Below are 27,181 nucleotides of genomic sequence, written 5' to 3'. Positions count from 1 at the left end.
AATCAAAAGTCAAATACATATTGGAGAAAGTATACAGAGTAAAGTGTACTTATGAGTCTTTGTGGTTCTTGTTGTTGTAGCTGGAGCTTGTACTGGCTCTCATTGTTGGTAAGTTGGCTGTGTACTTCGGTTATTTGTTTTTTTCTTCCAGTCCCAAGTTAAAACACACACACACACACACACACACACACACACACACACACACACACACACACACACACACACACACACACACACACACACACACACACACACACACACACACACACACAGACACAAAGTTACACTAATCCGCAAACACAGACACATGCAATGGCACAAACGCCACAGGTGCAGGTGTGTACTTGCACCCATACACGCACGCACACACACACACACACACACACACACACACACACACACACACACACACACACACACACACACACACACACACACACACACACACACACACACACACACACACACACACACACACACACACACACACACACACACACACACACACACACACACACACACACACACACACACACACACACACACACACACACACACACTCATTACACACACCCATACACGCACGCACACAGCTCACATGACCGTGCAGCACTTGCAGGTCTGTTTCTTCTCCTTTCCTTCCTCTCCATCCTCTGCGCCTCCGTTGGCCTTCTCTTTCTCCGCCATGCTCCCATTGGGTGGAGCCTGCTCAGCTGAGGCCGCCTCTCCTCCAGCTTTCCCCTCCCCATCCTCGATCATCACAAACTCGGCCTTGACGTTGCCATCCACCCCTTCCATGGCCGCGCGGTTCTCCTGCTCCTCCTCCATGGTTTTGTATCCCATGAACACCAGGGTGACAGGGTTCTCTGCACTAGCTTGGTCAGGACTGGGCCCCAGCAGCGTGGCCTCAATCCCGGTCACCTCCCTCTTGGGGGTCTGACCAGAGCTCTGCACTACTCCATTCTCACCTATAAGGGGCGCCAGAGTGCCATTAAAAGGTTAGGAGTGAGAACAAATAAAGAGGGTGTCAGGGTAAGTCAGAGAGACAAAAGCAAGAAAGGAAATATTGCTTTAATTACCTCTGAATGAGAGGAACAATTTAATAGAGAAAATGGAGAGGCCATTATTAGCTCACTTTCTCTTTCCGACACAGGTGTCAAGGCTGCGTTGCCTTGGTTTCCTGACTGTGTGATCATATATGTCGCCATGGGTACTGAACTTACCTCCATTTTCTTTGGCCACACCCTTATTGGCTGGAGGGTCTATCTCCAGTTCCTCAATCTCTTGCTCCAGCCTGGCTCAGAAACACACACATGTGCAAATACATTATTGGAATGAATACACAGAGACTAAAATACTGTTTATAGACAGGCAACATTTGAGTATATGATCACTTCTACAAATAAATATGGCCACAGCTGATCATGCTTGTCACTGTTTCCTTACACAAACTGACCATCCCTTTTTCTCATAAACAATAGTATTTTCTATTCAAATGTAGAGACATTCTGACTGATATTGCACTTACCTATGCTTGCATTTGGCACACATAAAGACAGTTATAGTATTTATTTTATCAAGGTAAAAAAACTGATATGTCTATTCTGTGTTTTCAAATGGATTTAATCACTTATAATGCAACACATAACTCTGACAAAAACATAATCAGGCATCTGTTAGCTTACTATGGCAGCATTTTAAAACTGATTATCCTCCTCTATCTCTAATGTTGATATAGAGATTTACTCCATTGTTTATACATGCAATATCTTGTCCATTCAGGTTACAGTTTTGCTTTCATGTTGGATAAATAAACCACAGTCAACATTAGTACCATGATAACCAAACATATTTGAACCCTTTACATGCTAATAATAAAGATTGTTTTAAAGATAGGACGTGCAGGGTTTTTCAGATGCTGACCTGAGGATGACCTGCTCCAGGAGTTTAGTCTTCACCTCGTCTTCATGCAGACGCTTCTGAGTCTCCTCCTCCGCCGGTGCTCCATCTAACAACCAGCGCTCCCTCAGTGCCTTCGACTGCAAGAGAACACAATAAATATCACCATGACAACTAACATAACGAAAAGGTAAATCATTTCCTATAATTGTGTCACGATCTGTCTGTGTTTTGTCTTGTCTTTTTCATGTCTTTTATTTTGAAAAGTGTTCACCTTCTGTCTTGCCTGTTGCTTTCTGTCTGTTTTCCCCTCCCTGATTAACCAATTGTGTTCACCTGGTGCCCCTGTGTTTTCTCCTCCCTCCTCACCTGTCTCTTGTTTGTTTGATTAGTCCTGTGTGCATTTAGGTTCTGTGTTTTCTGTTAGTCTTTGTGAGTTCCTTGTTCACGGGGAAGAGTTCTGTTTGGTTTCATTATGCCTTGGAATAAAGGTGTTGTTTTCTGAGAAATCTGCGTTTGGATCCTGCCTGCTTCGCTCATCCCTGACAGAAGGTAGTGATGGCAAAATGAAGCTTTGAATGAAGCATCGAACCACTTGGACAATTGTGTCGGAAATAGGTTCATTTCTCGAAGCTTCAGTTACAGCGACCTCTCCTGGCGACGTGCAAGGCTGCAGTGGGTTTAACGTATCTTTGCCTTGAAAAATATTCGATGCACACACACACTAAGACTGAATATCATGTTCTATTTGCAATTAAAGATTGATATTTGTGTGTATTGGGTGATTGAGAAGAGACGAGAGAGTGCTGGACATTTTTTTGGGAGGAGAGAGCCTTTTATCAGTTATTAAAGTTGAAAAGCAATGATTAAAATACATCCATTCCGGGCTTTGAACCAGCTGCGCAGAGGACGCATTCGGGCCGCCGGCTCTACCCACTGGGCTATATATTCCTTGAAATATTTAACTGTTTTTATATTACTGATAATTCTCCACATTTCGAAGTGTTTCCCGAGCCAGAACGACCTATCTTTCTTCCTGGCTTGCTCTATAATGATATATAATGCAATACCAACAGCAACAACGCAAACTACGACAACAACCCACACATTGCGCATTGTTTAGAGCGGTCATAAAGTGTTGAAGCACTCAAATTTGAAACTGTTTCAACCTGTCAGAATCGAGACGAGGCAGTGCATTGAATCGCGTGAATGGACCGTGAACCAGTCAAGTGATTCATTCAGGAAATGAAGCAGTTGCTGCTTCGGACGTCATTTGTCACGTGATTTGAAGCAAGCTTCGAAGCACTGCTTCTATGGAATAGGAAGTCCAGGGTTGAAGCTCCGTTCGAAGCGTCAGTGTCAAACTGCCATCACTAACAGAAGGAACTCACCAAGGATGGGCCCAGCAGATCCTTTTGAGTTGGAATTACTCAGTTTTTCTTTTTCTTTGGCTGGCTGCTCTGGTAAGTGGAGGGGAGCGTCTGGAGTTCAGCAGCGAGAGGCTGCTCTGGCTGAGGCACACCAGATGGCTATGGAGAAGCCAGGTTTAGTGAAATTCTTACCTGGCTGGATTTTGGACTTCCTCTCGGTGTGTGATTCCCGGCCTGCTAGCCCCAGGCATGCTAGCTCCCTGCCTCCCAACTCCCAACCTGGCGGCGTACGCCTCGGTGTGTTCCGTCTGGAGTCGGCCTCTGCTTCTTCCCCAGTTCCTGCTCCTGTCCAGGAGCCATTCTCTGGAACTCGTCTGGCTTTTGGAGGTCCACGGAGCCTCCAAAAGGCTCCTAAGAGAAGGAGTCGCAGGTCCAAGCTAGCAGCCCTAGCCCCAGAAGCCATGCTTTGGGCTCCAGTACAGGCCCCAGCAGCCATGGTTCCGGCCCCAGTTCTGGCCCCAGCAGCCATGGTTTCGACTCCAGCCCCTCGTCTCTGGCCGACTCCAGCCCCCCGTGTTCTGTTGGCGAACCGACCGTCTCAAGTCTCCTCTCAAGTTCCTTCTCAAGTCCCCCCCGCCGACTACTCATCTGCCGGGGGTCCTGCCAACCCTATGTCCCGTGCTATTGGAGGCCCCGCCGACGATTCCTCTGCCGGGGGTCCTGCCAACCCTGTGTCCTGTGCCGATGGAGGTTCCGCTGGGGATCCTGTCAGTTCCATGTCCTGTCCCGTTGGAGGTCCCGCCGACTACTCTCCTGCCGAGGGTCCTGCCAACCCTGTGTCCTGTGCCGTTGGAGGTTCCGCTGGAGGTCCTGCCAGCTCCATGTCCTGCCAGCTCCATGTCCAGTCCCGTTGGAGGTCCCGCCGACTACTCTCCTGCCGGGGGTCTTGCCAACCCTATGTCATGTCCCGTTGGGGGTCTTGCCGACTGCTCTTCTGCCGGGGGTTCTGCCAACCCTATGTCCTGTGCCGATGGAGGTTCCGCTGGGGGTCCTGCCGGCTACATGTCCAGTCCCGTTGGAGGTCCCACCGACTACTCTTCCGCCGGGGGTCCTGCCAACCCTGTGTCTTGTCCCGTTGGAGGTCCCGCCGACTGCTCTCCTGCCGGGGGTCCTGCCGGCCCTGTGTCCTGTCCCGTTGGGGGTACCACCGACTACTCTCCTGCCGGGGGTCCTGCCAATCCTCTGTCCTGTTCCTCTGTCCTCTTCCGTGGGGGATCCTGCCGAAGCCTGTCCCACCGGCTCCGGTTCCTGTTCAGCCGACACCGGGTCCTGCCCGGCCTCCGGAGCTGTTTGGCCTTCGCCCCACCTTGGATTATGCTTTTCCCCCGGGCCGTCCGCCCGAGTCCCCATCCTTGAACTCTGCCTTGCCCCCGGGCCGTCCGCCCGAGACCTCTTCCGGGTCCTCCGCTGTGCCCCTGGGTTGTCAGCCCAAGCCCGTCCTCCAGACCCCCTCCACCCACCCTGTTGGCCCTAGTTTCATTTTGCCTTGGAAGAAAGGTGTTTTTTTTCTGAGAAATCTGCGTGTGGGTCCTGCCTGCTTCGCTCATCCCTGACAAATTGCTTTATATGTGGTAAAAAGGAGAGCATGTTTCACTTTAATTTCCCCCTGTTTGATGTCAGCTATAATGAAAAGAGAATAAGCATGGAGGGGGCTTTTGATCAGGCTTCTTTCATCAAGAAACAGTTGATTAATTCATTAGCAGAACTTCAATCACCCACAATGCAGCTCACTCTCACCCTTTCAAACTATGACATAAGTGTTTTTTCTTTCTGAAGAGATTAGGGGTATTTTGACTGAAAACTACGAGCACCTTAGCTTATCTACAGCGAAAATCGACCAGCAAATTGCGCCCAGGACTTCCTGCTGAGTGCTGCCACTCAGTTATTGTGTCACAGTACTTCAAATGCTGCCAAGTTGCTGTTGCCAAGAAGACTATGGCACCCCGTCAGGGCATTAAAGCTTCTGGCATTATACAGAACATTTCTAACTATGATACGACTTGTGTTATACTCCATTGAGCATTGGATTAGAGATCTAGATAAATAAAAAGTTATCATTTCCTAATCTGCATTAAAACATTTCATGGAGGTTGATAATGATTACAAAAAGATCTCGATGGGGGAGTTAAGAGCACTGACTGTGTTTAAATGTACAGAGTGTTAGCTGATTGTCTCATTATTATAATTGCAGATAAAGTAAATTCTAGGTCAAGATAATTAAATACTCCCGAATGAATTGAAATGAACGACTAAATGGGAATGAAACTTTATTATTCTCTTATACTCCACTTCTTTATTTATGTTTTTGTCCTCCATCAATTTCCAAACAGTGTTGTATTCTTATCTTAACACCCCATCCACATTCCCTCCTGTTGATAAGCTAATATCAAAGCAAATACTTGGCATGCTTTGAGGTAAATATAACAGTGTGTCTTACTCGCAGCTGTTGGAGCGCGCAGAGAAATCAGACCCTGCCTGTCCATATGGAAAAGTGTTGGAAAAGCTCTTGTTTTCAGGAGTTGGACTGAAAATCTGGATCTGAGCTTGATTTGAATTCCTCTCCAGTGATGCAACAAGAATTTCTACAGCAAAACTCCCTGTTTTTTTTTCCGTTCTTCCCCAACTCGACCACCACCCCTTCCCCTCTCTTGTATGCATCTCTATCCTTCATACAGGTCATGAACTATCATGGTCTGTGCATGTTTTATTGAATAAGGTTGTAAATGTCAGTGCGTGTGCTCCACAATCCCAATCCGTGTTTATCTTTTTAAAGTTAAAGGGACTGATGATCTTTTTTACTTTCCCCATTGTGTAATTCAGGTCCAGACAGTCAGCTCAGCAGAGCATTACAGCACACACACTCTCACGGTGTAATTCAACACTCTTCATACCCCTGCTCTGCATGGTCTCCTGGGCACTGAATCCAACTCTGCTACCCTCACTCTCTCTCTCTACTCTGTCGCCACACCCTACTACCCCAATGTCTGACATCACCAAGTTAATGTACTCACTCATGCGCACTCACACACGTGCACATGCTCTCTCTCTCTCTCTCTCTCTCTCTCTCTCTCTCTCTCTCTCTCTCTCTCTCTCTCTCACGTGCATTTCCTGGAGACTTATCCTAACCTTAACCCTTAACCTTACCCTAATCCTAAACCTAACCAAGTCTTCACCCTAAAATTAACGATTCCCCTCATGGGGATCTCCAATTTCCCCACACGTGACTGTGTAAACAGATTTAGGTCCCCACAAGGATAGTAATGCTAGGCCACACACACACGCGTCTGCATGAACAGTCGTAAAGCTGGAGCGCTGACTGAAGTTACGTCTCTCTCCATTGTTCTTTTGAGTAAAAGCTGCTAACGTAGCAGACAAAGGGCGGAACTGTGACACACACACACACACACACACACACACACACACACACACACACACACACACACACACACACACACACACACACACACACACACACACACACACACACACACACACACACACACACACACACACACACACACACACACACACACACACACACACACACACACACACACAAATGAAATGAGCAGCTGTAAGGAAAATAGTTTTTTTATATTCACGTTACACTTTTCCTTCTACAGCGCAAAACTTTCCAATCAATATTAAACAAAAGCCAGGATAGGGTTAGCTTAGCACAAACACTTAAAACAGAAAGAGTACCCTGGCTTTACGTTTGTGTTTTTGCAGTAATAATTTTGCAGAAGAATGTCAATATTAAGTATTTGTAAATTTGATTTTAAAATGTGCATAACATAGTACCTTATCATTGAGAGGTTTAATTAAAGACACTGCCAGCTACCGTATACATAAGCATATGGCTAGTTAATTAAAAACAGAACTCCTGTTAATGTTAAAAACAATGCATTACCTCATCTCACCGTTATCTCTGCACTCTGACAATGTGTGTTCAAGTATGTGAGTATAATCCTGTATTAGTGTGATTTAATGATGGGGCAGGTACTCCCTTGTAAAAATGACATTTATTGGCTTTTCCACATGAAAGCTGTGTCTGGAAAAGCAATACTTGCTGTGGTTTGCACAAAGGGCCTTCTAATGCTCCTGTACAGCAGGATTACACTTCCCCTTGGTGAATCTATGCATGTGTGTGTGTGTGTGTGTGTGTGTGTGTGTGTGTGTGTGTGTGTGTGTGTGTGTGTGTGTGTGATAGAGAGACGAAAGTGGAGTGTGGTGGGTGTAAGGGCCCTTTCCTGTTGGTGGGAGTGGGACAAAAATCTGTTTCCTCTCCCAAAGCCCTCTGCATTGTCCGAGGCTTCTGAGTTCTTTCATGAAGCATCGCACACACACAAAAGGAACACACGCATACAGATACACACTTACAAAGGTTTGCTCTGAAAATAGCTAAAAAGTGGGAGCACGCAAGGGCAGTAGAACAGGTCACAGAGACCACCAACGCACGCACGTCTTTGTCGGCGTGTACACACCGCAACCTTTGCTCTTATCTGTGACCTGCCGAATTGTCCCTGGCTGAAATAGCTTTGATAGTGCTGACACATGCACGGACAAAGGCCTCAGCTCTGATATAATGAGTGTGTGGCCACGTGCACGGAGATTTGAACTTGTTTTTTAGTGAGTGTGTGTGTATAAAAAGCGTGTGGAGGAGCTGCCGGTGTTATCTGCTGTCCATTCTGAACATTCCGTGACAGCAGTGGTTAGGGAGTATCACACTACAAGGGGATGACACATTTCAAGGGAATGGCTGACTGTGATTTAGTAATTTGGACATCTAAACAAAAGCAGAAATCACAGAAAACACATAACTGACTGTATTGATTGTATCTTGGGGTCTGGTCAAAGTAAGGGAGAGGCATTTAGAGGTTTAGATTACGCTCGGAAAGAATGTAATCATAAATACATTCATCTTATCAATGTGAGGGCTCCAGTACATTTCAAACAAAGTGGGATTGGAGTGTTCTCAGCGGGTGTCGAATACGGTGCTGAGGGCATACCAGTGGCAAGTCAAGGAGAGGCTACGGACTATAGTTACAAGACAGTAATGTAAAGCAAAGACAACACGAGCATACGTAATGTTGTAGCTAAGCTAACTCCGCTTGTAAGAGAAATTTTAATGAAGGGTCTTGTTTGGGGTCAAGCTGTCACAATTATGTGTTATTTACTGGGTATGCCCCAGTGGCGAACCGTCAGGGCCTTCAAGGTATTCAGAGAATACCCTGGAACACTCAGATAAAACCAACAAAAACACGATTTAATTATATAAATAAAATGTAATAAAATGAATAAATGAGAATGGTATCTGTGTTGTTGATCTGTAATATCGCAGTGTTACGTTGATTTGTGTGTCCTTCTCGGACCATGCACTACGCATTTCAGTGGTTTTGTGTTAGAAAAGAAAGCAACCAATCAGATCTTGTTCTGGTCTCTGGGTAGAATATCCTTCAACAAGGTATTCTACATCCTTGATCGAATGCCCTGGCCGTTGCACTGAATGAGAGCGTACATTTGGACTGACAGTTTGATCAGCCAATCATATATTGATTTGTAGCCAATGGGCGTGTTCTTTCAGAGTTCCCCTCGGTTCCAGGCTATTCTAGAAGGCCCGCTAGTTGACTGGCTCGAGACAGAGGATCTAGATCAGGGGTGTCAAACTCAAGGCCCGGGGGCCAAATGCGGCCCGCGACTTCATTGTATGTGGCCCCACAAGAGCTTGCAAAAAATATTATATGTTTATTATACGGTTACATGCTACTTTACAGAAGCATGTTGCCCATGAACTACATGTCCCACAATGCATCTAATTTCTTCAAAATATGCCTTTGTTCTAAGAATTAGATTTTTTTTAAAGTTACTTTTTATTTCAAAATGGAATTTCTTTTTAAATCATTGTGACATTCTCACTGAAGAGACTTGCAATTATTTGCCCTAGACTTCTGCTTTCAGACGTACCCTATCCGATAATAATCCAATGCAGAGACAATAATGTAATACAATGCATTATTTTATATATTAAATATTTATATATGTATTTTTATATAGTCTTAAAGTTACAACCGGCCCTTTGAGTGCAACCATAATGCTGATTTGGCCCGTGATGAAATTGAGTTTGACCCCCCTGATCTAGATGAATGCGACGAAGCAATTCATGCCGTTTTATTGTTTTTAACGTTGAAATGACAAGTGCAACAGGTGAAGATGAAGTTGTTGCGGAATTGTTGCGAGTACCGTTTTCAAGACGACAATTCAGTGAAAAGACGGACATTATAACGCCGCAGGCGGGAGGGGTGTGTGTGTGTCTACAGAAGGTCCAGTTGTGATAGACACGGTTCGCCACTGGTATGCCAAAGGGTGTCACTGCCCTAATACCATGGACCAAGGTCTTTAAGGTGTGTCATGATTGGGTGTGTCTGACCCCGGAAGCGCGAGGGTTGTAAGTACCACAAAGATTGTTTGGGAAATGAATGAAACATGAATGGAAATGGACTCGATGCACACTGAGACAATACATCGATTGACTTGATGCTGCAACTGGAAACGAGCCTGCAGGTTCTTCACTGAAGTAGCAACACATTCGTTAACTTGTCCACACAGTACAGAGCGTCAGCCAGGTCATTTCCAGGAGTTAAAACACCACAGAGTAGCTTTAGTATTATAATAAAGCTCCTACACCATTAGTCAATTACTTCTAAACATGAGCAACACCCACCTGTTTGCAGATAATATGTTACATCATTTTCTATGTTCAATTACAGTTTTCTCACTTGTACAGCAGGACAACAAAGGCGTGTGTAAAATGTAAATGCATGTGGAAGTGAGTGTGTGTGTGTGTGTGTGTGTGTGTGTGTGTGTGTGTGTGTGTGTGTGTGTGTGTGTGTGTGTGTGTGTGTGTGTGTGTACCTTGAGATGCTGGAGTTGCCGTCGGTCATCATCCAGCTGTCTCCTTTTGTTTTCTATCTCTGTCTGCCTCTTCCTCTTCTCCTGTTACAAAACATACACACAAGCATTACAATTACTCTGCAAGTTCTCCAAGAGATAATAGGAAAAGGATGAAACAGATGTCTTCTTTAACACCGCTCTGTGTTAGGGCTGAAATGTATTAGGTCTTACGATGAAAGGAGCTCTATAAATAAAATAAAAGGTATTATTATCAAACAAACCCAGCCTACGTCTTTAATTGTCGTGCTGAGGATGTAATAGAGATCTTTGATGACTGAGTACATATAGTTTCAGCCAATGTAATTACTATAAAGAATCAAGAGAAAGAGAGGGCACAGTTACTGCACTAATGCATTATAGGAACACTTTATGTACTCAATATGCCAAGTTAATCTCAGATAATTGTGATGAGAAACGTTTTGATATTATAGTGTGTGTAGTGTTTGGACCCTAATGTTGTTTTATTAGAGGTGCACTTATCGTAGATGTAGAGTTGTATATATCTAACAACATTAACTACCTATAGAGGCCATTTGGCCTGACAGAAATTCCAAATGGTGGACGTTTCTGTTTAATTCACTGTACATTGATTTTGATCTATTGGGTTGTAAAACTACTCACAACAAATCAAATCAAATGCATGTCAGGAACTGTGTTTGCCATCAATTGTAATTTGTATGCGAATATTTATATCCTAATATACATAGTTATACTTCGCAGAAACCTGGATATTGTGCGTCTGAAAGGCAAAGAAAGAAGATAAAACAGGACCAGTGGAAAGAGCCGCTGCATTAGCCTTGGATGTCCTCTAATGGGGGAAGGATATTGGATCTAAAAGGTTGAGTCATTAAGACGGGCGGCCAGATCCTGACAAGCCTCAATGATTTGTTGTTTCTATAGCTATGAGAGTGCCTTAATAGGCACTGTGTGTGTGTTTGAGTGCGTGTGTGTACAAATAACTTACAGCGATGGCCTGGAGTTTCTCCTCTTGTGACACCTCAGCCATCCTAAAGAAAAAAAAAAGAGAGACAGAAAGTAAGTTATAGTCAGATATGAACATCAGACACGACAGACGGTGACAAACAACTTTCCTTGCATTCGCTCCGTTCGGCCATTTACCTTCCAAAGATTTCCCGGTGACTGAGGTTAAATATCTGTCTGCTGGCACTAAATCAGTGTCTCTTTCCTGTCAGGGAGAGTCAGGGAAGGCATGCTAATGTGCTAGCAGGGCGCTGCTGGAGATTCCTGCTCTAATGGGTTCCAGACCAGAGGCTCCAGGATGGAGGATGGACGGAGCAGAGAAGAAGCAGAAGAAGGACTGTCACTTTTGCTCAACTGACACTGGACAAAGATAATTGATCTTCTATCAAGTTCAACTTGTTTCTGAAGGCAATGGCTTACGTTATCTCTTCCAATTGGACACTTGATTACTTTTGACTTTTAAAAAATGTATTTATAATGGGAATCGGCACACCATTTGAGATGACATTCCTCTGTAATAGAAACCCATTTTTACATATGTTGTGTAGGAATTTATATACAGGGGTGTTATTTTTAAACTTTGGGGGGGCGTTAACTGAGGAATGCTTAAGCCATAGTCTCCCTAGAAAATATGTGTGTGTTTTTTATGGTACACTAAAAGCAGAATACATTTTCCCCACGATACATGAGATGTTTTACCTGGCAAAAATAAAAAACGATGTTAATGCTGATCCTGAACTACACTGTAGTGCAGAATCTTTTCTTTTGAAACTAAATCTCAAATCGAAATCTCATATAAAAGGCATGTTGAATTTAAGATTACTGTGCACCTTGAATATTACAAAGTGAATCTCTTTGGGTTTTTGCCTTGTTTCTCAGACATGTTTGAAGAAATTAGCTCTTAGAAACGTGATAATGAATATAATTGCAGTCCCAATTATGATAGTAAGAGTTTACATTTAAGACAAATGAATAGCTTCTGGTTTTATGGCTCTATCTGAATGTACCAGTAAAGCAATATTTTACTTTCAAGCATGGTTGAGATTGTCTCGGCCAATTGATAAAGTTAATTCAAGTGGGCAAATGACTCATATCAAGTTATAAGGGATGACATGGCATCTTTGCGTTAATATAACTATGTTGCCAGACTAACAGACCTCTGTGAACTTTACAGTGTGGCCCAACATGTGTACAGCACTATAGCAAAGCAGCCGTGTGCCTTTTTCCATCCCAAACTGAAACTGTATCACAACACAAATGGAATTCCGATTTCTCTGCATTGGTCCAAACCAAACTCTTACAAAACAAGCATGACACAACAACTCTACATAACTCCCCGCCCACTCCTCTCCAAAGCCAGTACAATGTGTTGAAACTGTTTGATCATGTCAATTCTCCTGTTGAGTGGCCAGGACACCCACTGGTTCTGTGAGTTGGCTTGCATAATTTCCCAACTGTATTGTGAACGTATCAACAGAGAAAACCATCATCTTGGCCGTGATGTAGGGTTGATGTGATTGCTATGCTTTTTATTTCCCACACAAAGGCATGTAATGAAACAACACTGGCTCCTCTTAAACAATAAAGAAGCATGCATTTTCCGTCCTGCTTGAACTATCCAATCACAGAAGCTGCAGGACTCACAAAACCTCAGGGGGACATTCTCTAAAATCCCATCACACACTTCGGGCAGCACACCCAAACAAATACCAAACCACATTACCATCACATGGAGAGCCTTTGGAGAACATGTAAAACCTCCATCATCTAATCAACCTCACATAAACACATATTCTACTGTCTGGAAGCTTTCATTACAAATATTCGCCTTTTCCACTGAGCCAGCACAAACAGGAAGTCTGAAGAAACATCTTGAAATGCACTGAGGAGAATGAGGATGAATAAGGGAAGCCAGCACTGTCAAGTTCATTAATAAATAATCAAATAAGGATCCAGTATATTATGTTTTTCAGACTTCCAGCCAGGTACAGTTTTAGTCTTAATCTCCTTCTCTTCCCTTCCCAGCCCTCAGGTTACAGTTGGCGCAGGGCAGATAGCTGACTGAGCATCTGGATCAGTTCATCAGTGGTACGAAGGAGGCCTGGAAGCACCGGCTGACCATCCTGACCCGAGAGAGGCTATAAGCATCTGCAGAGATCGGGCCGAACCCTATGGGCCGAACACACCGACTGGGTAGAAGGAAGCAGTTTGGGGACGCGAGATGAAGACGGATCAAAACATGCTTTTCTACTAATGTTAATGACCTCTGTTTTCTTTTCATTTAATCGTTTATTTGAATAGGGACAATGCACATTAACGAACACTTAAGACAAATAATGCTTCAAGTGTAAATATGCCGGATTTTAGCTTTGAGCTAATTTCCATCCGTAGTCCCTGACATACATTGACATTTATATAACATAACAAACAATTAATACATGATATGCAAAAAGAGCAAGAGCAGCACACACAAGTATTTACCACCTGGCAGTACAATATAGCAGCAACGACATATTAAGTGCAATAGAGGATCCAAGAGCTGCATCAAGTGCGAGAGGAGATACCCCTGTGTTAAAGTGCATTTAGCGTCTGTTTGTTTCTCAACCATTCTTTGAGTTGACCTTTAAAGATATTGAGAGTGGGACAATCCCGCATCTCAGTTGGGAGGCTATTCCACAACGAGCTGCCTTTAATGGAGAGGACATTTTGTCCAAAAGTGGTCCGTCTGCGATGGACTTCACAGTCTCCTCTGGTGTCTGACCTAGTGCAGCGTCCAGTGTGTTTTCTGTGGATGAATTCCCCTAAGGGGGGGGGGGGGGGGCAGTCCATGTAAACATTTATAAAAAAAGCACATACTTTTAAAAGACTTAAAATGGTCAAAACTCAATAAATTGTGTTTTTCAAGGATGGGACACTGGTGGTATGAATATGGCTTTCTCTCAAACACCTTGATAGCTCTCTTGTACAGCTGTTCTATTGGTTTCAGGTGTGTGGCTCAAGCAAACGACCAGTTTGTAAAACAGTATTCGATGTGAGAAAGAATCATGGAGTGGAGGTATGACTTTGCAGCATTGACAGTTAAGAAGGGTCTGATTTGTTTAAAATGTTGCAAGTTGAATTTAATGGTATTGGATACTTTCTTGATATGTTTCATAAAATTGAAGTATGACTCCAAGATACTTGAACTGGGAGACTAGTTCTATTTCTGCTCCGTTTAAAAACACATTGGATCCTTCGATTTTGACTGGTCGTTTACTGAACATCATGTGTACTGTTTTGTTCACGTTTAATTGTAAGCAAATGTTGTTCAGCCAGTGTTGAACCTTGTCCAATGTATTTGAGAGACAAGATGAGATTATTTCTGTATTTTTCCCGTGTATAAAGATGACCGCATCATCGGCATACATTTGCACATTCAACTCAGGAAATACATTAGTTACATAAATCAGGCGAGTAAATGCATTCCACTTTGTCCCGCCGACTAAATCTGCGTAATTCATTTACTCAAAAGTTTATTGTAATCAGGTTTGTGGGGAAGAAATACATCACCATAGTAGTCTTGAAATGTTTGCCCACAATTATTATGAACTCATGTAACCCAGTGTAGCATTACAAATATGTATGTCCTAGTATTGTAAACTGAGAAGTACGTAGACCTGACACAAAATAAATATCACATTGAACAGTAGTTTTTTAAAATATATGTTAAATTATCATGTATCAGACGTGTTGTTTGTCTGTTAATAAAACATAAACCAGATGTGTCACAATGTAAACAGGCAGCATATTGAAATACTTAAGACTCAATAAATTAAGATACACTTCTCAAATTCACTATTGTTTAAGTACGTCTTGACATAAAGTCATTATATGGGATCTTCTCTTGAACAAAATAGTTTGAAACCATCAAAACGTTGGTCAAAAAACTAACATAGCAAAAAAAGGTAAGTAGACCTTGAGTTTAGACGATGTTGCCAAATAGAAAGTGATGTTTAAATAAGGTATTATCTGCTGAAAACAATCAATGCTCAACAACTGTAGAAAACCTGGACATTTTATCATAACTATCCAGTTCCTCACGAGTTAACAACAGATGTCCATCGGACCAACTCGAGGTTGTGCTCATATTTCAAACCTGAATTGTAATGTTAACCCTGCTCCTCTAACCTCTAGGCTACATCTGTTACGGAAACAAATATGTCCACCTTGTAGGAACATGGTGGGGCTACATCCTTCTGGCTCTCTCGTCCATTATGGACGAACAAGAAGAAAGCAGAGTAGGCACAAAGACAAGCATCTCCGCAGCACGGTCGGAAGCGTAATTATATTTATGGGCGTGAACAGAAGACATCCAGGGACGCTCACAGACTGGCCAGCAGAAACATATTGAGACAGATAAATAAGAAAGATTATAAACCAGACAGGACTGAGCGACAAAGCTTTATTAGCCAGCAGTGCATACAAGCAACTACAAGTAGGGATGTTTTGCCAATATGTCAAAGCAGGTGAAGTCAGGGAAACTAATGGCCAGCCCTATTTCTTGTTGAGTGCACTATAGCATTTCCAGGAACACATTAACTGCCTGCATAGAGCACCAGCATCCTCTTCTAATAGCATCATGGTCCTCTGGCACCAGCCGTCTCCTTCCATACTCTCTATCTGGACTGAAACACCCTAAAAGTGATTATCTTAATGCCCATGGAGCTCAATGAATGGTAATCCTGCTGAGCATCTTTGTTTAGGGATATCCTGACGAGCCAGCGAGGATTTCTTTCCAAGATTTTCATTCAACTTAATTGGCAGAATGTACCAAAGGCAAATCATCACACTCTCATCTTGAATTGTATTTAACTATTGCCCTTGCAGTAAAACATCACTTTTGAATGATTAAAGGATTGTTTTTGGAGGAACCACATTTGTTACAGGCAATTGCACTAAAATGTTCTGAAAAGTCGGTTAAGAGATGTTGTATTAATTATTTACGCTACACAGTCTGGGAGTGAAAAGGTCAGCTAGTACACGCAGTACTGATCTGGACATGAGACAAGTCACAATGTGTAGCTCTGAGAAAGCCAGGGGCCATGTGTCTATCTCTCGGTAGTAGTAGCAGATTACAGCAGGTCTGATCACCACTAATCTCGGATTATCTAAAACAAACAACAACAACAACAACAACCTGGAATTAGACTGAGTCTGATCCTTCCTCCCAAGTCCAGATCTTTTTCAAAGCTTGTTTTCATAGCATCTGTTTTTAATTAGAGTAAACACTTCAATGCACACCATCAGAATTGACTTAACGCCAACAAAATTGCAACCATATGGGACGGAAAAGGATGACAACAAAAAGAGAACATAGGAAGTCATTTCTATTAAAGCATGTTATTAAGTTATTAAGTATTTTATATAGTATTATATATTTTAGCTATTGTCAACAGATCACATGACCAAAACTGACAATAACTTGATCCTAATAGCATGTATCGTCTATGTATTTTCTGCCTAATAGTACATTTTTCTGTAGCAATAACCTCCATTTTGTCCAACAACCATTCAAAACACATCAACAAATGTATTCCCTCATCACAATGAACGTGGGCATTGTAGTTTATTTAGAATAACACCATCTCGCTCCCTTGAAAATAGATCCCATGATATCTACAACTCCTGATTGATGGAGTTCACAAAAGAACTACAGAGCCCAGATGTTTAAGAAAATTATTTTTTATTTTTAAGGAGAAAATAAACTTGCCAAACTGTATTTTCCACTTGCCTAAACAATGAGGGACAACCTCCTAAATTGCTGCACCAAATACATGAGGTCTCTCGTTTACTAATAAAATAATAAAGAGTGAAATAGAAACAATAAAAAGAAATAGAGAAACAGTTTCATATTCATATCGTATTACAAATGGCCAGAAATAACTTGAAAATAGCCTCCAATGGTTCCGGTTATATAATACTGACGTGCAACCTATACTTACAGAGCCCTTTCTGCCATGCAAAAAGAAATGTGTTCACTTCACTCAGGTGTTCATTCACAACAGCAAAAACCTTTTCGACTGATATTGCCATAATGAAACGTCCCAGCACACACACAAGCAGGCTTACGTGCACTAAATGCTGTGAAGAAATCAGATGGAATTGAGTAAATATAGGTCAAGCACAAATTCAATGACTAATTACATCCTAATATTTAAAATTGGGAAAGATCCCAAAGGCGAACAAGATAGAAATACCTGGCTTTTATTGAATGGAAATCACGTAGAGAACACACATAAATGCATTCACACAAAAAACACTGTCTGGTACAAAAATGGTTCCTCATCAGGAAGAATGATGACTGTGAAAATGGCGCTTGAGCTTAATGACCCAGGCCCTGCATTAGAGAACTGAAGAGAGTCTGGAGGAGGAAACTAATCTCAAATCCCTTTCCCACTCACTGAGCTAGAGTGGCACTTCTTTCTCCTTCTCTCTACTCCCCACTTCCACGGCTTCCTTCCTTCAGGCCAGAAGAGCAAAGGGGACAACAATACTCCTCCTTGCCTTTTTGTCCCTGCCATACACACACTCACACACATACAAATGTCCCAGGCCATCACACACACTACAGCTCCTCCATCACCACACACGCAGCTCTGCATCCTTCTATCCGAGGCACACATTCTGCCAAATGTAAACAGAGCGGTGCCAACAAAAACTCTCAGGAAGTCCGCTGAGGTCACTTGTTAGTGTTTCAGGGGTCAGAGGGTAAAGCCCCACTCCCCCCCAGAGGTCGCTCATACATAACAGCTCTATCAGTACAAGGCAGAGTGACACACTGTGAAACATCCATGGTGAGAAGACAAATGAGGAGCCACACACAGACACAGACACATGGGGCGACGGTCAGTTCTGATGTCTTACTTTGCCCAGTTTCAACAAGATACAACAAACTGTGATTTTAAATCTGTGTATCAAACATATTTTTTAGTAAGACAACACAAGTTAACAAAGAAAAAAGCTTTAAAAAAAATCGCCCATATACACTGAACAAAAATATAAACGCAACACTTTTGTTTTTGCTCCCATTTTTCATGAGATGAACTCAAAGATCTAAAACATTTTCTATATACACAAAATAACCATTTATCTCAAATATTGTTCACAAATCTGAAAAAATCTGTGATAGTGAGCCGAGATAATCCATCCCACCTCACAGGTGTGGCATATCAAGATGCTGATTAGACAGCATGATTATTGCACAGGTGTGCCTTAGGCTGGCCACAATAAAAGGCCACTCTGAAACGTGCAGTTTTGGTTAGGGTTAGGGTTAGGGTTATGTTGTGAATCGAGTGGCCTGTGTTCGTCGTCCATAACATACGCCTGCCCAGTGCCCATACGATAACCCCACCACCACCATGGGCCACTCGATTCACATTACCCTAACCCTAACCCTACCCCTAACCCTAACCCTACCCCTCACACCAGATACTGACTGGTTTCCGGACCCCCCCAGACCCCCCCAATAAAGCAAAAATGCACGTTTCAGAGTGGCCTTTTATTGTGGCCAGCCTAAGGCACACCTGTGCAATAATCATGCTGTCTAAGCAGCATCTTGATATGCCACACCTGTGAGGTGGGATGGACTATCTCGGCTCACTATCACAGATTTTTTCAGATTTGTGAACAATATTTGAGAGAAATGGTTATTTTGTGTATATAGAAAATGTTTTAGATCTTTGAGTTCATCTCATGAAAAATGGGAGCAAAAACAAAAGTGTTGCGTTTATATTTTTGTTCAGTGTAAGTTTTCTGCTGATTTGCAACAGACAGAATATGGACATCTTGATTATATTTATCCAAAGCGACTTACATACATTCAGTACTGTGGACAATCCCCACAGGAGCAATTTGGGGTGAATTGTCTTGCCCAGGGACACAACGACATGCTGACCGCAGTGGGACTTGAACTTGCTATCCCCTGATTCGAAGTCCATCACACTATCCACTGAGCCACAGCCTCCCATAATAAAGACTGTAGTTCCAGCTGTGGCTCCAAGATAACCCATACTACACCGACAGTAAATATTTTGACAAGACACTCCCTGGCTGGTATATGCAGTCAAATGTGTCCATGCACCCATGTTGGTACACAACCTTTACTTGTTCCCCTAACTCTAAAAGAATAAAGTCTTCAAGGTCCAAGCCAACATACGATTTTGTCAGACAATCCATGTCAGTGATGCGTTTTACATAAAATGTCAAGAAATCTTTACTTAAAAGCATACATAATAGCCCTGATTTGTACATACAAATCCTGCCCACTTCATCACTTCTGCACACCCAAACCCAACCACTGCTTAAAGTGATGTTGTTCGACCATAGGGAGTATTCTGCTTTATCAGACCCCAACCCAATCTGCACCATTACTCACATGCCTTCCAGAAACCTCTTTCTTTTTCTGCCTCTCGTCACTCTGACACACACCCTGTTTCTTTTCTCCCTGAATTCGTTCTCATCCCCTCGCCTCATGCACACATTTCTTCACTTGACCACACTCTTTCTTTACTTTAAATATGACACTGCAAATCTGCTGAGTTTTTGTGTTTTCTTTTTTATACATCCAGGGAATGCCCGCTGAGTCTCCAGCTCTTGTGACACTTTATTGATTGCAGTGTTTTGATTGCAGCCGCTGCATGGAGGACAGAACACAGGTTCAGCTTGTAATCTGTAGGAACATAGCGTGTGTGATGTCACAGATAGGTATGTGCCTGACTGTATACAAGCCTGGGGTTTGGTTTACCGCTCAGAAAACAGGGTGAAGCGACAGCCATAACTGAGTGATATCAAGGCCTTTTGGCTCCCCAACAGGTAGACAACCAGTTTTGATTTACAAGCTTCATATTTATAGAGGGGAATAGGCAAAGTCACTGGATTGGCAACAGCATGGAGAACTAGTTAGATACAGAAGTAAGCACAAAACGAGAAGTCATCCTAATTTAATAGATTACCAGCATGGTTACATATTTGGTTGTATATAGCAACATCATAAAGTTGCTAAAAGAGAACAAACAAAAGACTGAGATTATAGATACGGATTATTTCCCAGGAGAGCTCAACAAGCACGGCACACAGGCGGGCACGTGGACATAAAAGTTAACTTTAATCAAAGACGGGAATGGGTGAAAACCTTCAAGGCAGGCAAACTCGTCGAACAGGGTGTGGCGAGAATCATCTCTAAACAGATCAGGACGGCAGAAAAAAGCTATGTAAAACTATGGGTGGACGAAACTAGACAATCTGGCAAAATGTGGGTGGATATGCAAGACTTAGGAAGGAAATTGGGAACAGGTGAGCAATTGGATGGGGAAGGTCAGGTGATGTGGCAGGAAAGGGGCTGGGTGGTGGAGTGAAGTCACTGAGACAGGTGGGACATTTTGATGGCATGTGGTGGACAAGTGGAGCAAAGTCAGTGAAATGACCCTGGGATGGGAACATGTTGCTAAGAGGAGTTTCATAAGGGCAGAATAAGCAAGGCAAACTGAAGCAACATTGTGACAATGTGTCCCTTGTATGAGTTTTATCACATGATTTAATTCAAGAGTATGTTTCGGCATGGCAATACAAATTCTTGTATGAGTACCGAATGTCCCGACAGCACATTACAAATCAATCAGCTGATGGTGGTTTGAAATGTTGGCCTTTTCCTCAGTCTGCATTTTCCCACAAACAAAGCCCTGACCTGCTGACAGCAATTCTATAGTGGAGTGTCTCCTCTGTGGTCAATCAGCATACTCTATATACCCGGATATAGGAAGTCTATATGGCCTTGCATTATTGGAGCAGCCTCTCAATGTTAACACAGGAACCATTAGGCCAAATGGAAGCCTTCCCTTATGGAAAGATCCCAATCCCACTTAAGGCCCTCGAGAAACTTAGGAATTGTTTATGCAAAGTATGTTTGCCCCTGTCCAATCTCTTCTGGGATAATACAAAATACTATGCTTCATTTATGAGGGCACAATACCTATTCATTCTGTTCCTTGCCCTTAAACCAGATGTGAGTGTGTGTGTGTGTGTGTGTGTGTGTGTGTGTGTGTGTGTGTGTGTTTCAAGTTCATCGACAGTGCAGTTATCAATAGTGCTTTTGATATAATCTTTGCAACAACACTGATGATCGTCATATGAGAGGATGTGCGTGTGTTTCAGGAGGGGAGCAAAACACATGCACACACACACACACACACACACAGACACACACACACACACACACACACACACACACACACACACACACACACACACACACACACACACACACACACACACACACACACACACATTAAAATACACACACCGCTGAGCTTTTTCCTCTGAGATTAAAATGACTTGGAGGCTAAAAATGACAGTTTATAAGAAGACAGACTATCTGCTGGGAAGAGAGAGACAAAAAACAAATCCTCCCTGGCCTTATCTGTCATGACAAAGCAGCAAGGAGAGGGGCTAGTAATGAGAGATAGTGTGAAGAAAAAGTGACTATCCAAGAGTAAAAGAGGAGGCACAGATTCATAGAAAGACAAGAAGAAGTGTGAGGCTGAAAGGGCAAGGTGGAATGCACCACATTATCAAAGACATCTCACATCTTTACTATCCGCCCAGATGTTTCTACTCCTTATCTGTGCACCTGCTGAGTAAGCTTTCACTTCCACTTCCTCTCTGTCCCTACGACACCATCTTTCCATAACACGGCTTCTCTCGAGCATGACATTCATTTTCCACGCCTACTATACTGATGTGATTTTATAACCACTTCAAAAATGGTCTCTTAATGACAGCAAGGTCATTAAGGATGATTAGCAATATCTATCACTCTCGGGTTACTCGCCCAGGGCCTTTTTTCTTGATCTAACAGGCTCTTCCACTTCCACAAAGGCAAGAAAAGTGCAGTTCTCCATTAGCGGCGGTAGTGCTCAGTTAAAAGCAAAATCACTTATGGTTACCTTTAACTTCCCGGCATTTTCATTCACCTGCAGTGTTGGCAGTGAGAACAAGCTGTAAGCACAACACTGACAGACTTTCACCTTCTACGGTAAGTTGATATGATGATGGATTTGTTTGCAAACTGTTGCTTTTTAAAACATCCAGCGAATATAGACCTTAAGGAAATGGGTTTCTGACCTGATTCAACAATTCTGTATTATTTTATTTCCGTTTTGGTCCGCACTAACTCCTAAAGGGAAAATACTTAAGCCACTATGTTCACCAGCTATTCACTAACTGTGTCTGTTTTGCTGTTTGGGGATGGGCCTATGGGAGTTTCTCCCCTTTGAGACTACACCATAACAGTAAAGTTGAGCGCTGGAAAAATCTCAACAGTAGGCTGAAAGTTAAATGCTCCGTAGAGCCGAGGGGAACTGCAGAGTTGGGTGCTAATGATCTGTGAGTTGTCAATACAAGGTACTATAGTAATTAGATCCATTGTTACAGTAAAAGCATTGATTAAAGCCACAATGAGGTCTGGCTACAAGTAAGTGAGGGAGAGGGGTTGTTTTAGCATTAGATAGCGACACAACTGCAGTGTCATAAGAAAGGCCTTCGAACTGTCGGGGAAGATAGTGAGTGTGCTCTTTTTGGCAACAGTTTCACTTACACTCCAAGGAGCGGCTCAATGTGACCAGCGTTCTCCTGCTCACTGAGAACTATGTCGGGTAGAGCTCACTGTAGTTGGTTGGTAGGACAGCGTGTGACTCGCTCATGTTTTGCCTCATTGTCTATTGACAGTCCAGGGTGACTGACCTTCCGGTTACCAGCCCAGTCCCCCAATCTAAAGTGGTGAAAACAGATCCATCCCAGAGTCCAGCCTGCCAGGTCAGGAGACAGCCATCAACACACCGAAACGCGCCATCCATCTTTTTGTCTGGCCTCCGTGCAAAGACTAAAACGCACACACAGAGCCGCACAAAGACGTATAGGCACACCAAACCTGACACTCAAAAATGTGGCTGTCCAGAGTCATAATGCTGCATGAGGATTGGGTGGACAAGACAAGGGCTGTCAGCTCGACTGCCAGTCGCTGACACAACACAGAGCAGCAGACCGGATATAGACACACACCGCAGGGCTGAGGCCCGGTGGATAACACATGCCTCGCTCATACAATAAAAAAAAAAACACACAACAAACACGCAGAGATGTGCTGCTATTGCTATTCAATCTAGTTGGTTGGCCGTGCACCAATGTAGTCTTTATCGGTGTTAAATTAAATATTTAATTGTGATTCTTAATTGTATGACGAGTATTTTTCATTTGATGATTTAATTTTTGGATCAGAGGTCTGAAGTGTTTTTTTCTAATAAAGAAGGAGACGTTTTCCAAATGTTAAGTGGAGGTTGTGATCTGTAGAAAGCTGAGATTTCTATAACTTTTTGTATTGACTGATTCCTGAAAAGGGTGCTATAAAGTGTTTTGTTAAGGGTCCTACCTTGTGCAAAAGATCATCTCAATGAGGTGTGTTGTGTTAACAAACAACGCTATGATCTTGAAATGTGTGGTCTTGTCAACAAAGATCCACAACAGTGACGTCTGTAGGGCAGAAACCCAGCAGAGAAACAATAGACACAAACCCAAACAAAAACACACTCTTTGTCCGGTGTCACCTGCTGTGATCAAACATGATTACAAAAACAGAGTTACGCCGAGGAGTTGGTCCAGCTGATATTGTTCTATTCAGAGACTGGAATAGAAACAGAAAGCCTAAGAGCCAGACTTCAGTGGCAACCTGAGCTGAAATCCATCTGAGCTGAGCCATTTAGGGATGCACAGACCCATTCTCTGCTCTCATAAAACCCCACTGCCTCCCTGATCCACTGCACAGTGTACATTCCAGACGGGAGTATGTCATGGTCAAGGGTTTTTCAGCTCACGCGCGCCATGTTAGAGCAGACTGCTCACATCACAACACAGCAGAGAATAGGCCACCCTGGAACTGTCCTCCCCTCCGCAGCCTGCAGCCTGACAGCATCCCTTCACCATGCAGTGATGGCAGAGCACTGGACATACACCGTCGAGATAAAAACATCCTGAAGCACTCTCCTCTCCAAACAGATCGATGTTACATAATGTATCATCAAAAGCATTCCGCGTAGACATATCGCCCCGTTACACCTGTCGTCCGGCTGTATCATGGCTTCAAAGTAGTCAGTATATAGCGGGCCTCTGACATTACCATAACGCCTGTTGACATGACATGATCGTGCAGCTCTTTTTTCTCTCCTATTTTTCACCACCAAAACAGCGCGTGATTTGATTGTAAGCTTTTCTAATGTGCATTCCTGTCCATTTGGAGGATGCTGCGCCTCTTGTGAGTTGTAACCGTAAATATTAATGTGTTTACAGTAAAGGATTTCACAATATCGCCCTTATTTTTGTATTGCGTCCTTGTCCCTGAGCCTCTCAGTCATCTCCACAGCCCGAGTAGGATGCTGCCGGGCTGGAAGCTTAAATATTGCGCCGTTGCACAACCAGCCGCTGGATAAAGCACCAACAGCAGCTCACCCTCATGGAAACACACACACTGTACAGTAAATCACGACTTACTCAGATGCAGATGCCTTCCCGCCACGGACGTCTTCCAAACAGGGGCTCTTCTTGTTTATTTCTGAGCGTTAATTCGGAGTACTCTACCACCCCTTCCTCTCCTCCTCCTTCTCCTCCTCCTCCGCCTCCTCTTCTTCGTCTTCTTCTGGTTGGCACCCCTCCTCTTATTGCCAAGGTGATGTCGTGGGCAGCCTGAGCGCGCAGTCCGACAATAATAAGAGCCCAATGGCTTCCTCTCGAGCGAAAAAGACGCACGACGGACCTGGCTGTGCCCTCAGTGGAAATCTTAGGGGCGGTGGGGCGTCGTCTGAAGCAGGTTGTAGAATAGTTAGTGCATGTGTGTGAGAGGGAGAGAGTGATATGTGAAGGGGAGTGGGAGAAAGAGGGGGGAAAGGATACGCCTCCCTGCCTTGTGGAGATAAAGGGGGCCCTGAGTGTGCGCGTTGACTGATATATGGATCCGGCTCTCCCCCAGCTTTATCATATGACGTCCAAGGAACCGGACTGTCTGCTTCAGGGCTGCAGAAGAGAAGAAATGTTCGTAGACCCAAATTGGGATCAAATCCAGTCCTCGGGAAAAAGGACAATTCGTTCAGTGTTTCTGCCCCACTTCTCCATCTAGTGGTGGAGCGGCTCAATGTCAAGACCTCTAAAGATGTGGTGCCATTATTTTCACATAAATAACCTCAGGCTCTGAATGGATCACAGCCTGAAGCAGGGCTTTTTCAGTTAGAGCCTTTATTCCCTGCAGAAGTACACACAATGAATCACAGCACCAAAATAAATCATTTTACTATCGCCTATTATTGTCTGACCCAAATGATTCTGTCACATCTGCATCCTCAGATAAACCATAATATGTTGCACCTGCACCCAGACCCCAGCAGGGGGTGCTCGTGTTCTAGACATGTCCCATCGTATTATTTAAATCTGCTTATGCATAAGTGATGGTTCGACTAAGAAGTTGGTTTTTTTCAACATCCATGAGGATTTTATTTTCATGTTAACAAAGACATGTGCCATGGGACATTTTAATCTTTATGTATGGAGGATTTTCTTCAGGACTGTTGTATTAGCCTGCTAACTGTTAGATATCCCTAAACAAAAACTAGCATAACATCAACATAGTCTTTTAATAGTTATTATGAGAGGGTTTTATGTCACACACTTAATCTCATGCGTGCGGTTGATTTGTTTTTTTCTGCAAATATTGCAAATGTGTTTAGGCATTAGTAGGCAGGCACATAAACACTCTGGGGTGTTGTTTAGTAAGAGTTTAACATTTACATTTGCGTCATCCGATTTTCAGATCAGATCAAATGCTACTTAATTAAATGAAATCAATGCATGCCGGGTTATTAGAAATCAATAGCCTTATCTATTAGCATGAGGCATGGACGTTAGATACATCATTGACACTGAGAAAAGTAAACCAATAGGTTTAGGGTCCTAGGTTTAGTCCTTTAACCTAAAGTCATATACTCTTGGGAGTTTCAATAATGAAATGTGCAGGCAACCCCAATGCCAAACACAAGCTTTCCCTCACATCAAGGAATTTGGAAATATGGAACATTTGCAGAAAAGGGATACACAAAGCGATCAGATTGGCATGTGTGTAAATAGGAAAGTAGCTGAGCAGATTTGGGAACTGGTGATGGAGAAAAGGATTTAAATCCACTCAAGCGCCTCATTCTCTCCGTGTCTCTTGCTCACTTTCTGCACATCACGTCTCTCATCTCTCTTTCCCTCTGGCCATTTGTACTGCAAATCCGTCAACACAGTCGCGCACGTTGCATACACAGAATCCCTAAGTAGACAACAGACACATAAAACTACACTTAGGAGGGGGTGGGTTTGGAAGAGAAACGCAGGCTCCCTTCTTGTGTCATGACATCATGATAAACACTGCTGACAGATGAGGGTCAGGCATATTTTGGTACAGGCATCTCAAAAAGATAATCATTTTCTCCTTGACAAACAGAAAGGGAGGCAGCCGGCTGAGTCTTATTCTGAAAATGATAGCGATGTTTCACAGGCTAAACACCTTTGTTTGTACGTGAGGAAAATATGAACACGTGTTTGTTTGCAGGAAGGTTAGCATGTGTGTGTGTGTGTGTGTCTTTTTACAAACATGTGCAAGTATGCGCATGTGTGACTTGGAGCCCTCACAGCCCTCGGGGCCAGCTCAGCACTTGGCGTTTTATCTCTCTCCCAGAACCTCCGTCATGAATAAACATCGGCGGAATAACAAAATTACCCAAAACGAAAATAACTTGGAAGTGGAATTTGGAGGAGGCGGGCGTAAATCCAAAGCAGGGGAGGGGTGTTGCGAATGTGAATGGATA

The 27,181-nt window shown here is 43.3% G+C and overlaps 1 protein-coding gene across 1 annotated transcript; it reads right to left on the bottom strand.

Moving 5' to 3' along the window:
* Nucleotides 1-489: 489 nt before the first annotated feature.
* palm1b (paralemmin 1b) lies at nt 490-25,320 on the bottom strand. Its single transcript, XM_034111740.2, has 6 exons — nt 24,837-25,320; nt 11,245-11,287; nt 10,242-10,322; nt 1,924-2,039; nt 1,224-1,294; nt 490-968 (listed from the first exon to the last, which is right to left on the bottom strand). The coding sequence occupies exons 2-6, from the start codon at nt 11,284-11,286 to the stop codon at nt 595-597; spliced, it is 684 nt and encodes a 227-aa protein (XP_033967631.1). The 5' UTR covers nt 11,287; nt 24,837-25,320; the 3' UTR covers nt 490-594.
* Between the last annotated feature and the right edge of the window lie 1,861 nt (nt 25,321-27,181).

Source organism: Pseudochaenichthys georgianus, chromosome 22, assembly GCF_902827115.2.
Source record: "Pseudochaenichthys georgianus chromosome 22, fPseGeo1.2, whole genome shotgun sequence".
Taxonomy (NCBI): Eukaryota; Metazoa; Chordata; class Actinopteri; order Perciformes; family Channichthyidae; genus Pseudochaenichthys; species Pseudochaenichthys georgianus.
This window is presented reverse-complemented; position numbering and strand designations above follow the sequence as displayed.

Bases quoted from the DNA above. Each gene is read 5' to 3' on its own strand.
- palm1b (XM_034111740.2), bottom strand. From the start codon at position 11,286: ATGGCTGAGGTGTCACAAGAGGAGAAACTCCAGGCCATCGCT. The intron at 10,323-11,244 runs GTAAGTTATTTG...GTTTTGTAACAG, and splicing joins AGAAACTCCAGGCCATCGCT to GAGAAGAGGAAGAGGCAGAC. The intron at 2,040-10,241 runs GTACACACACAC...GTTCTCTTGCAG, and splicing joins GGCAACTCCAGCATCTCAAG to TCGAAGGCACTGAGGGAGCG.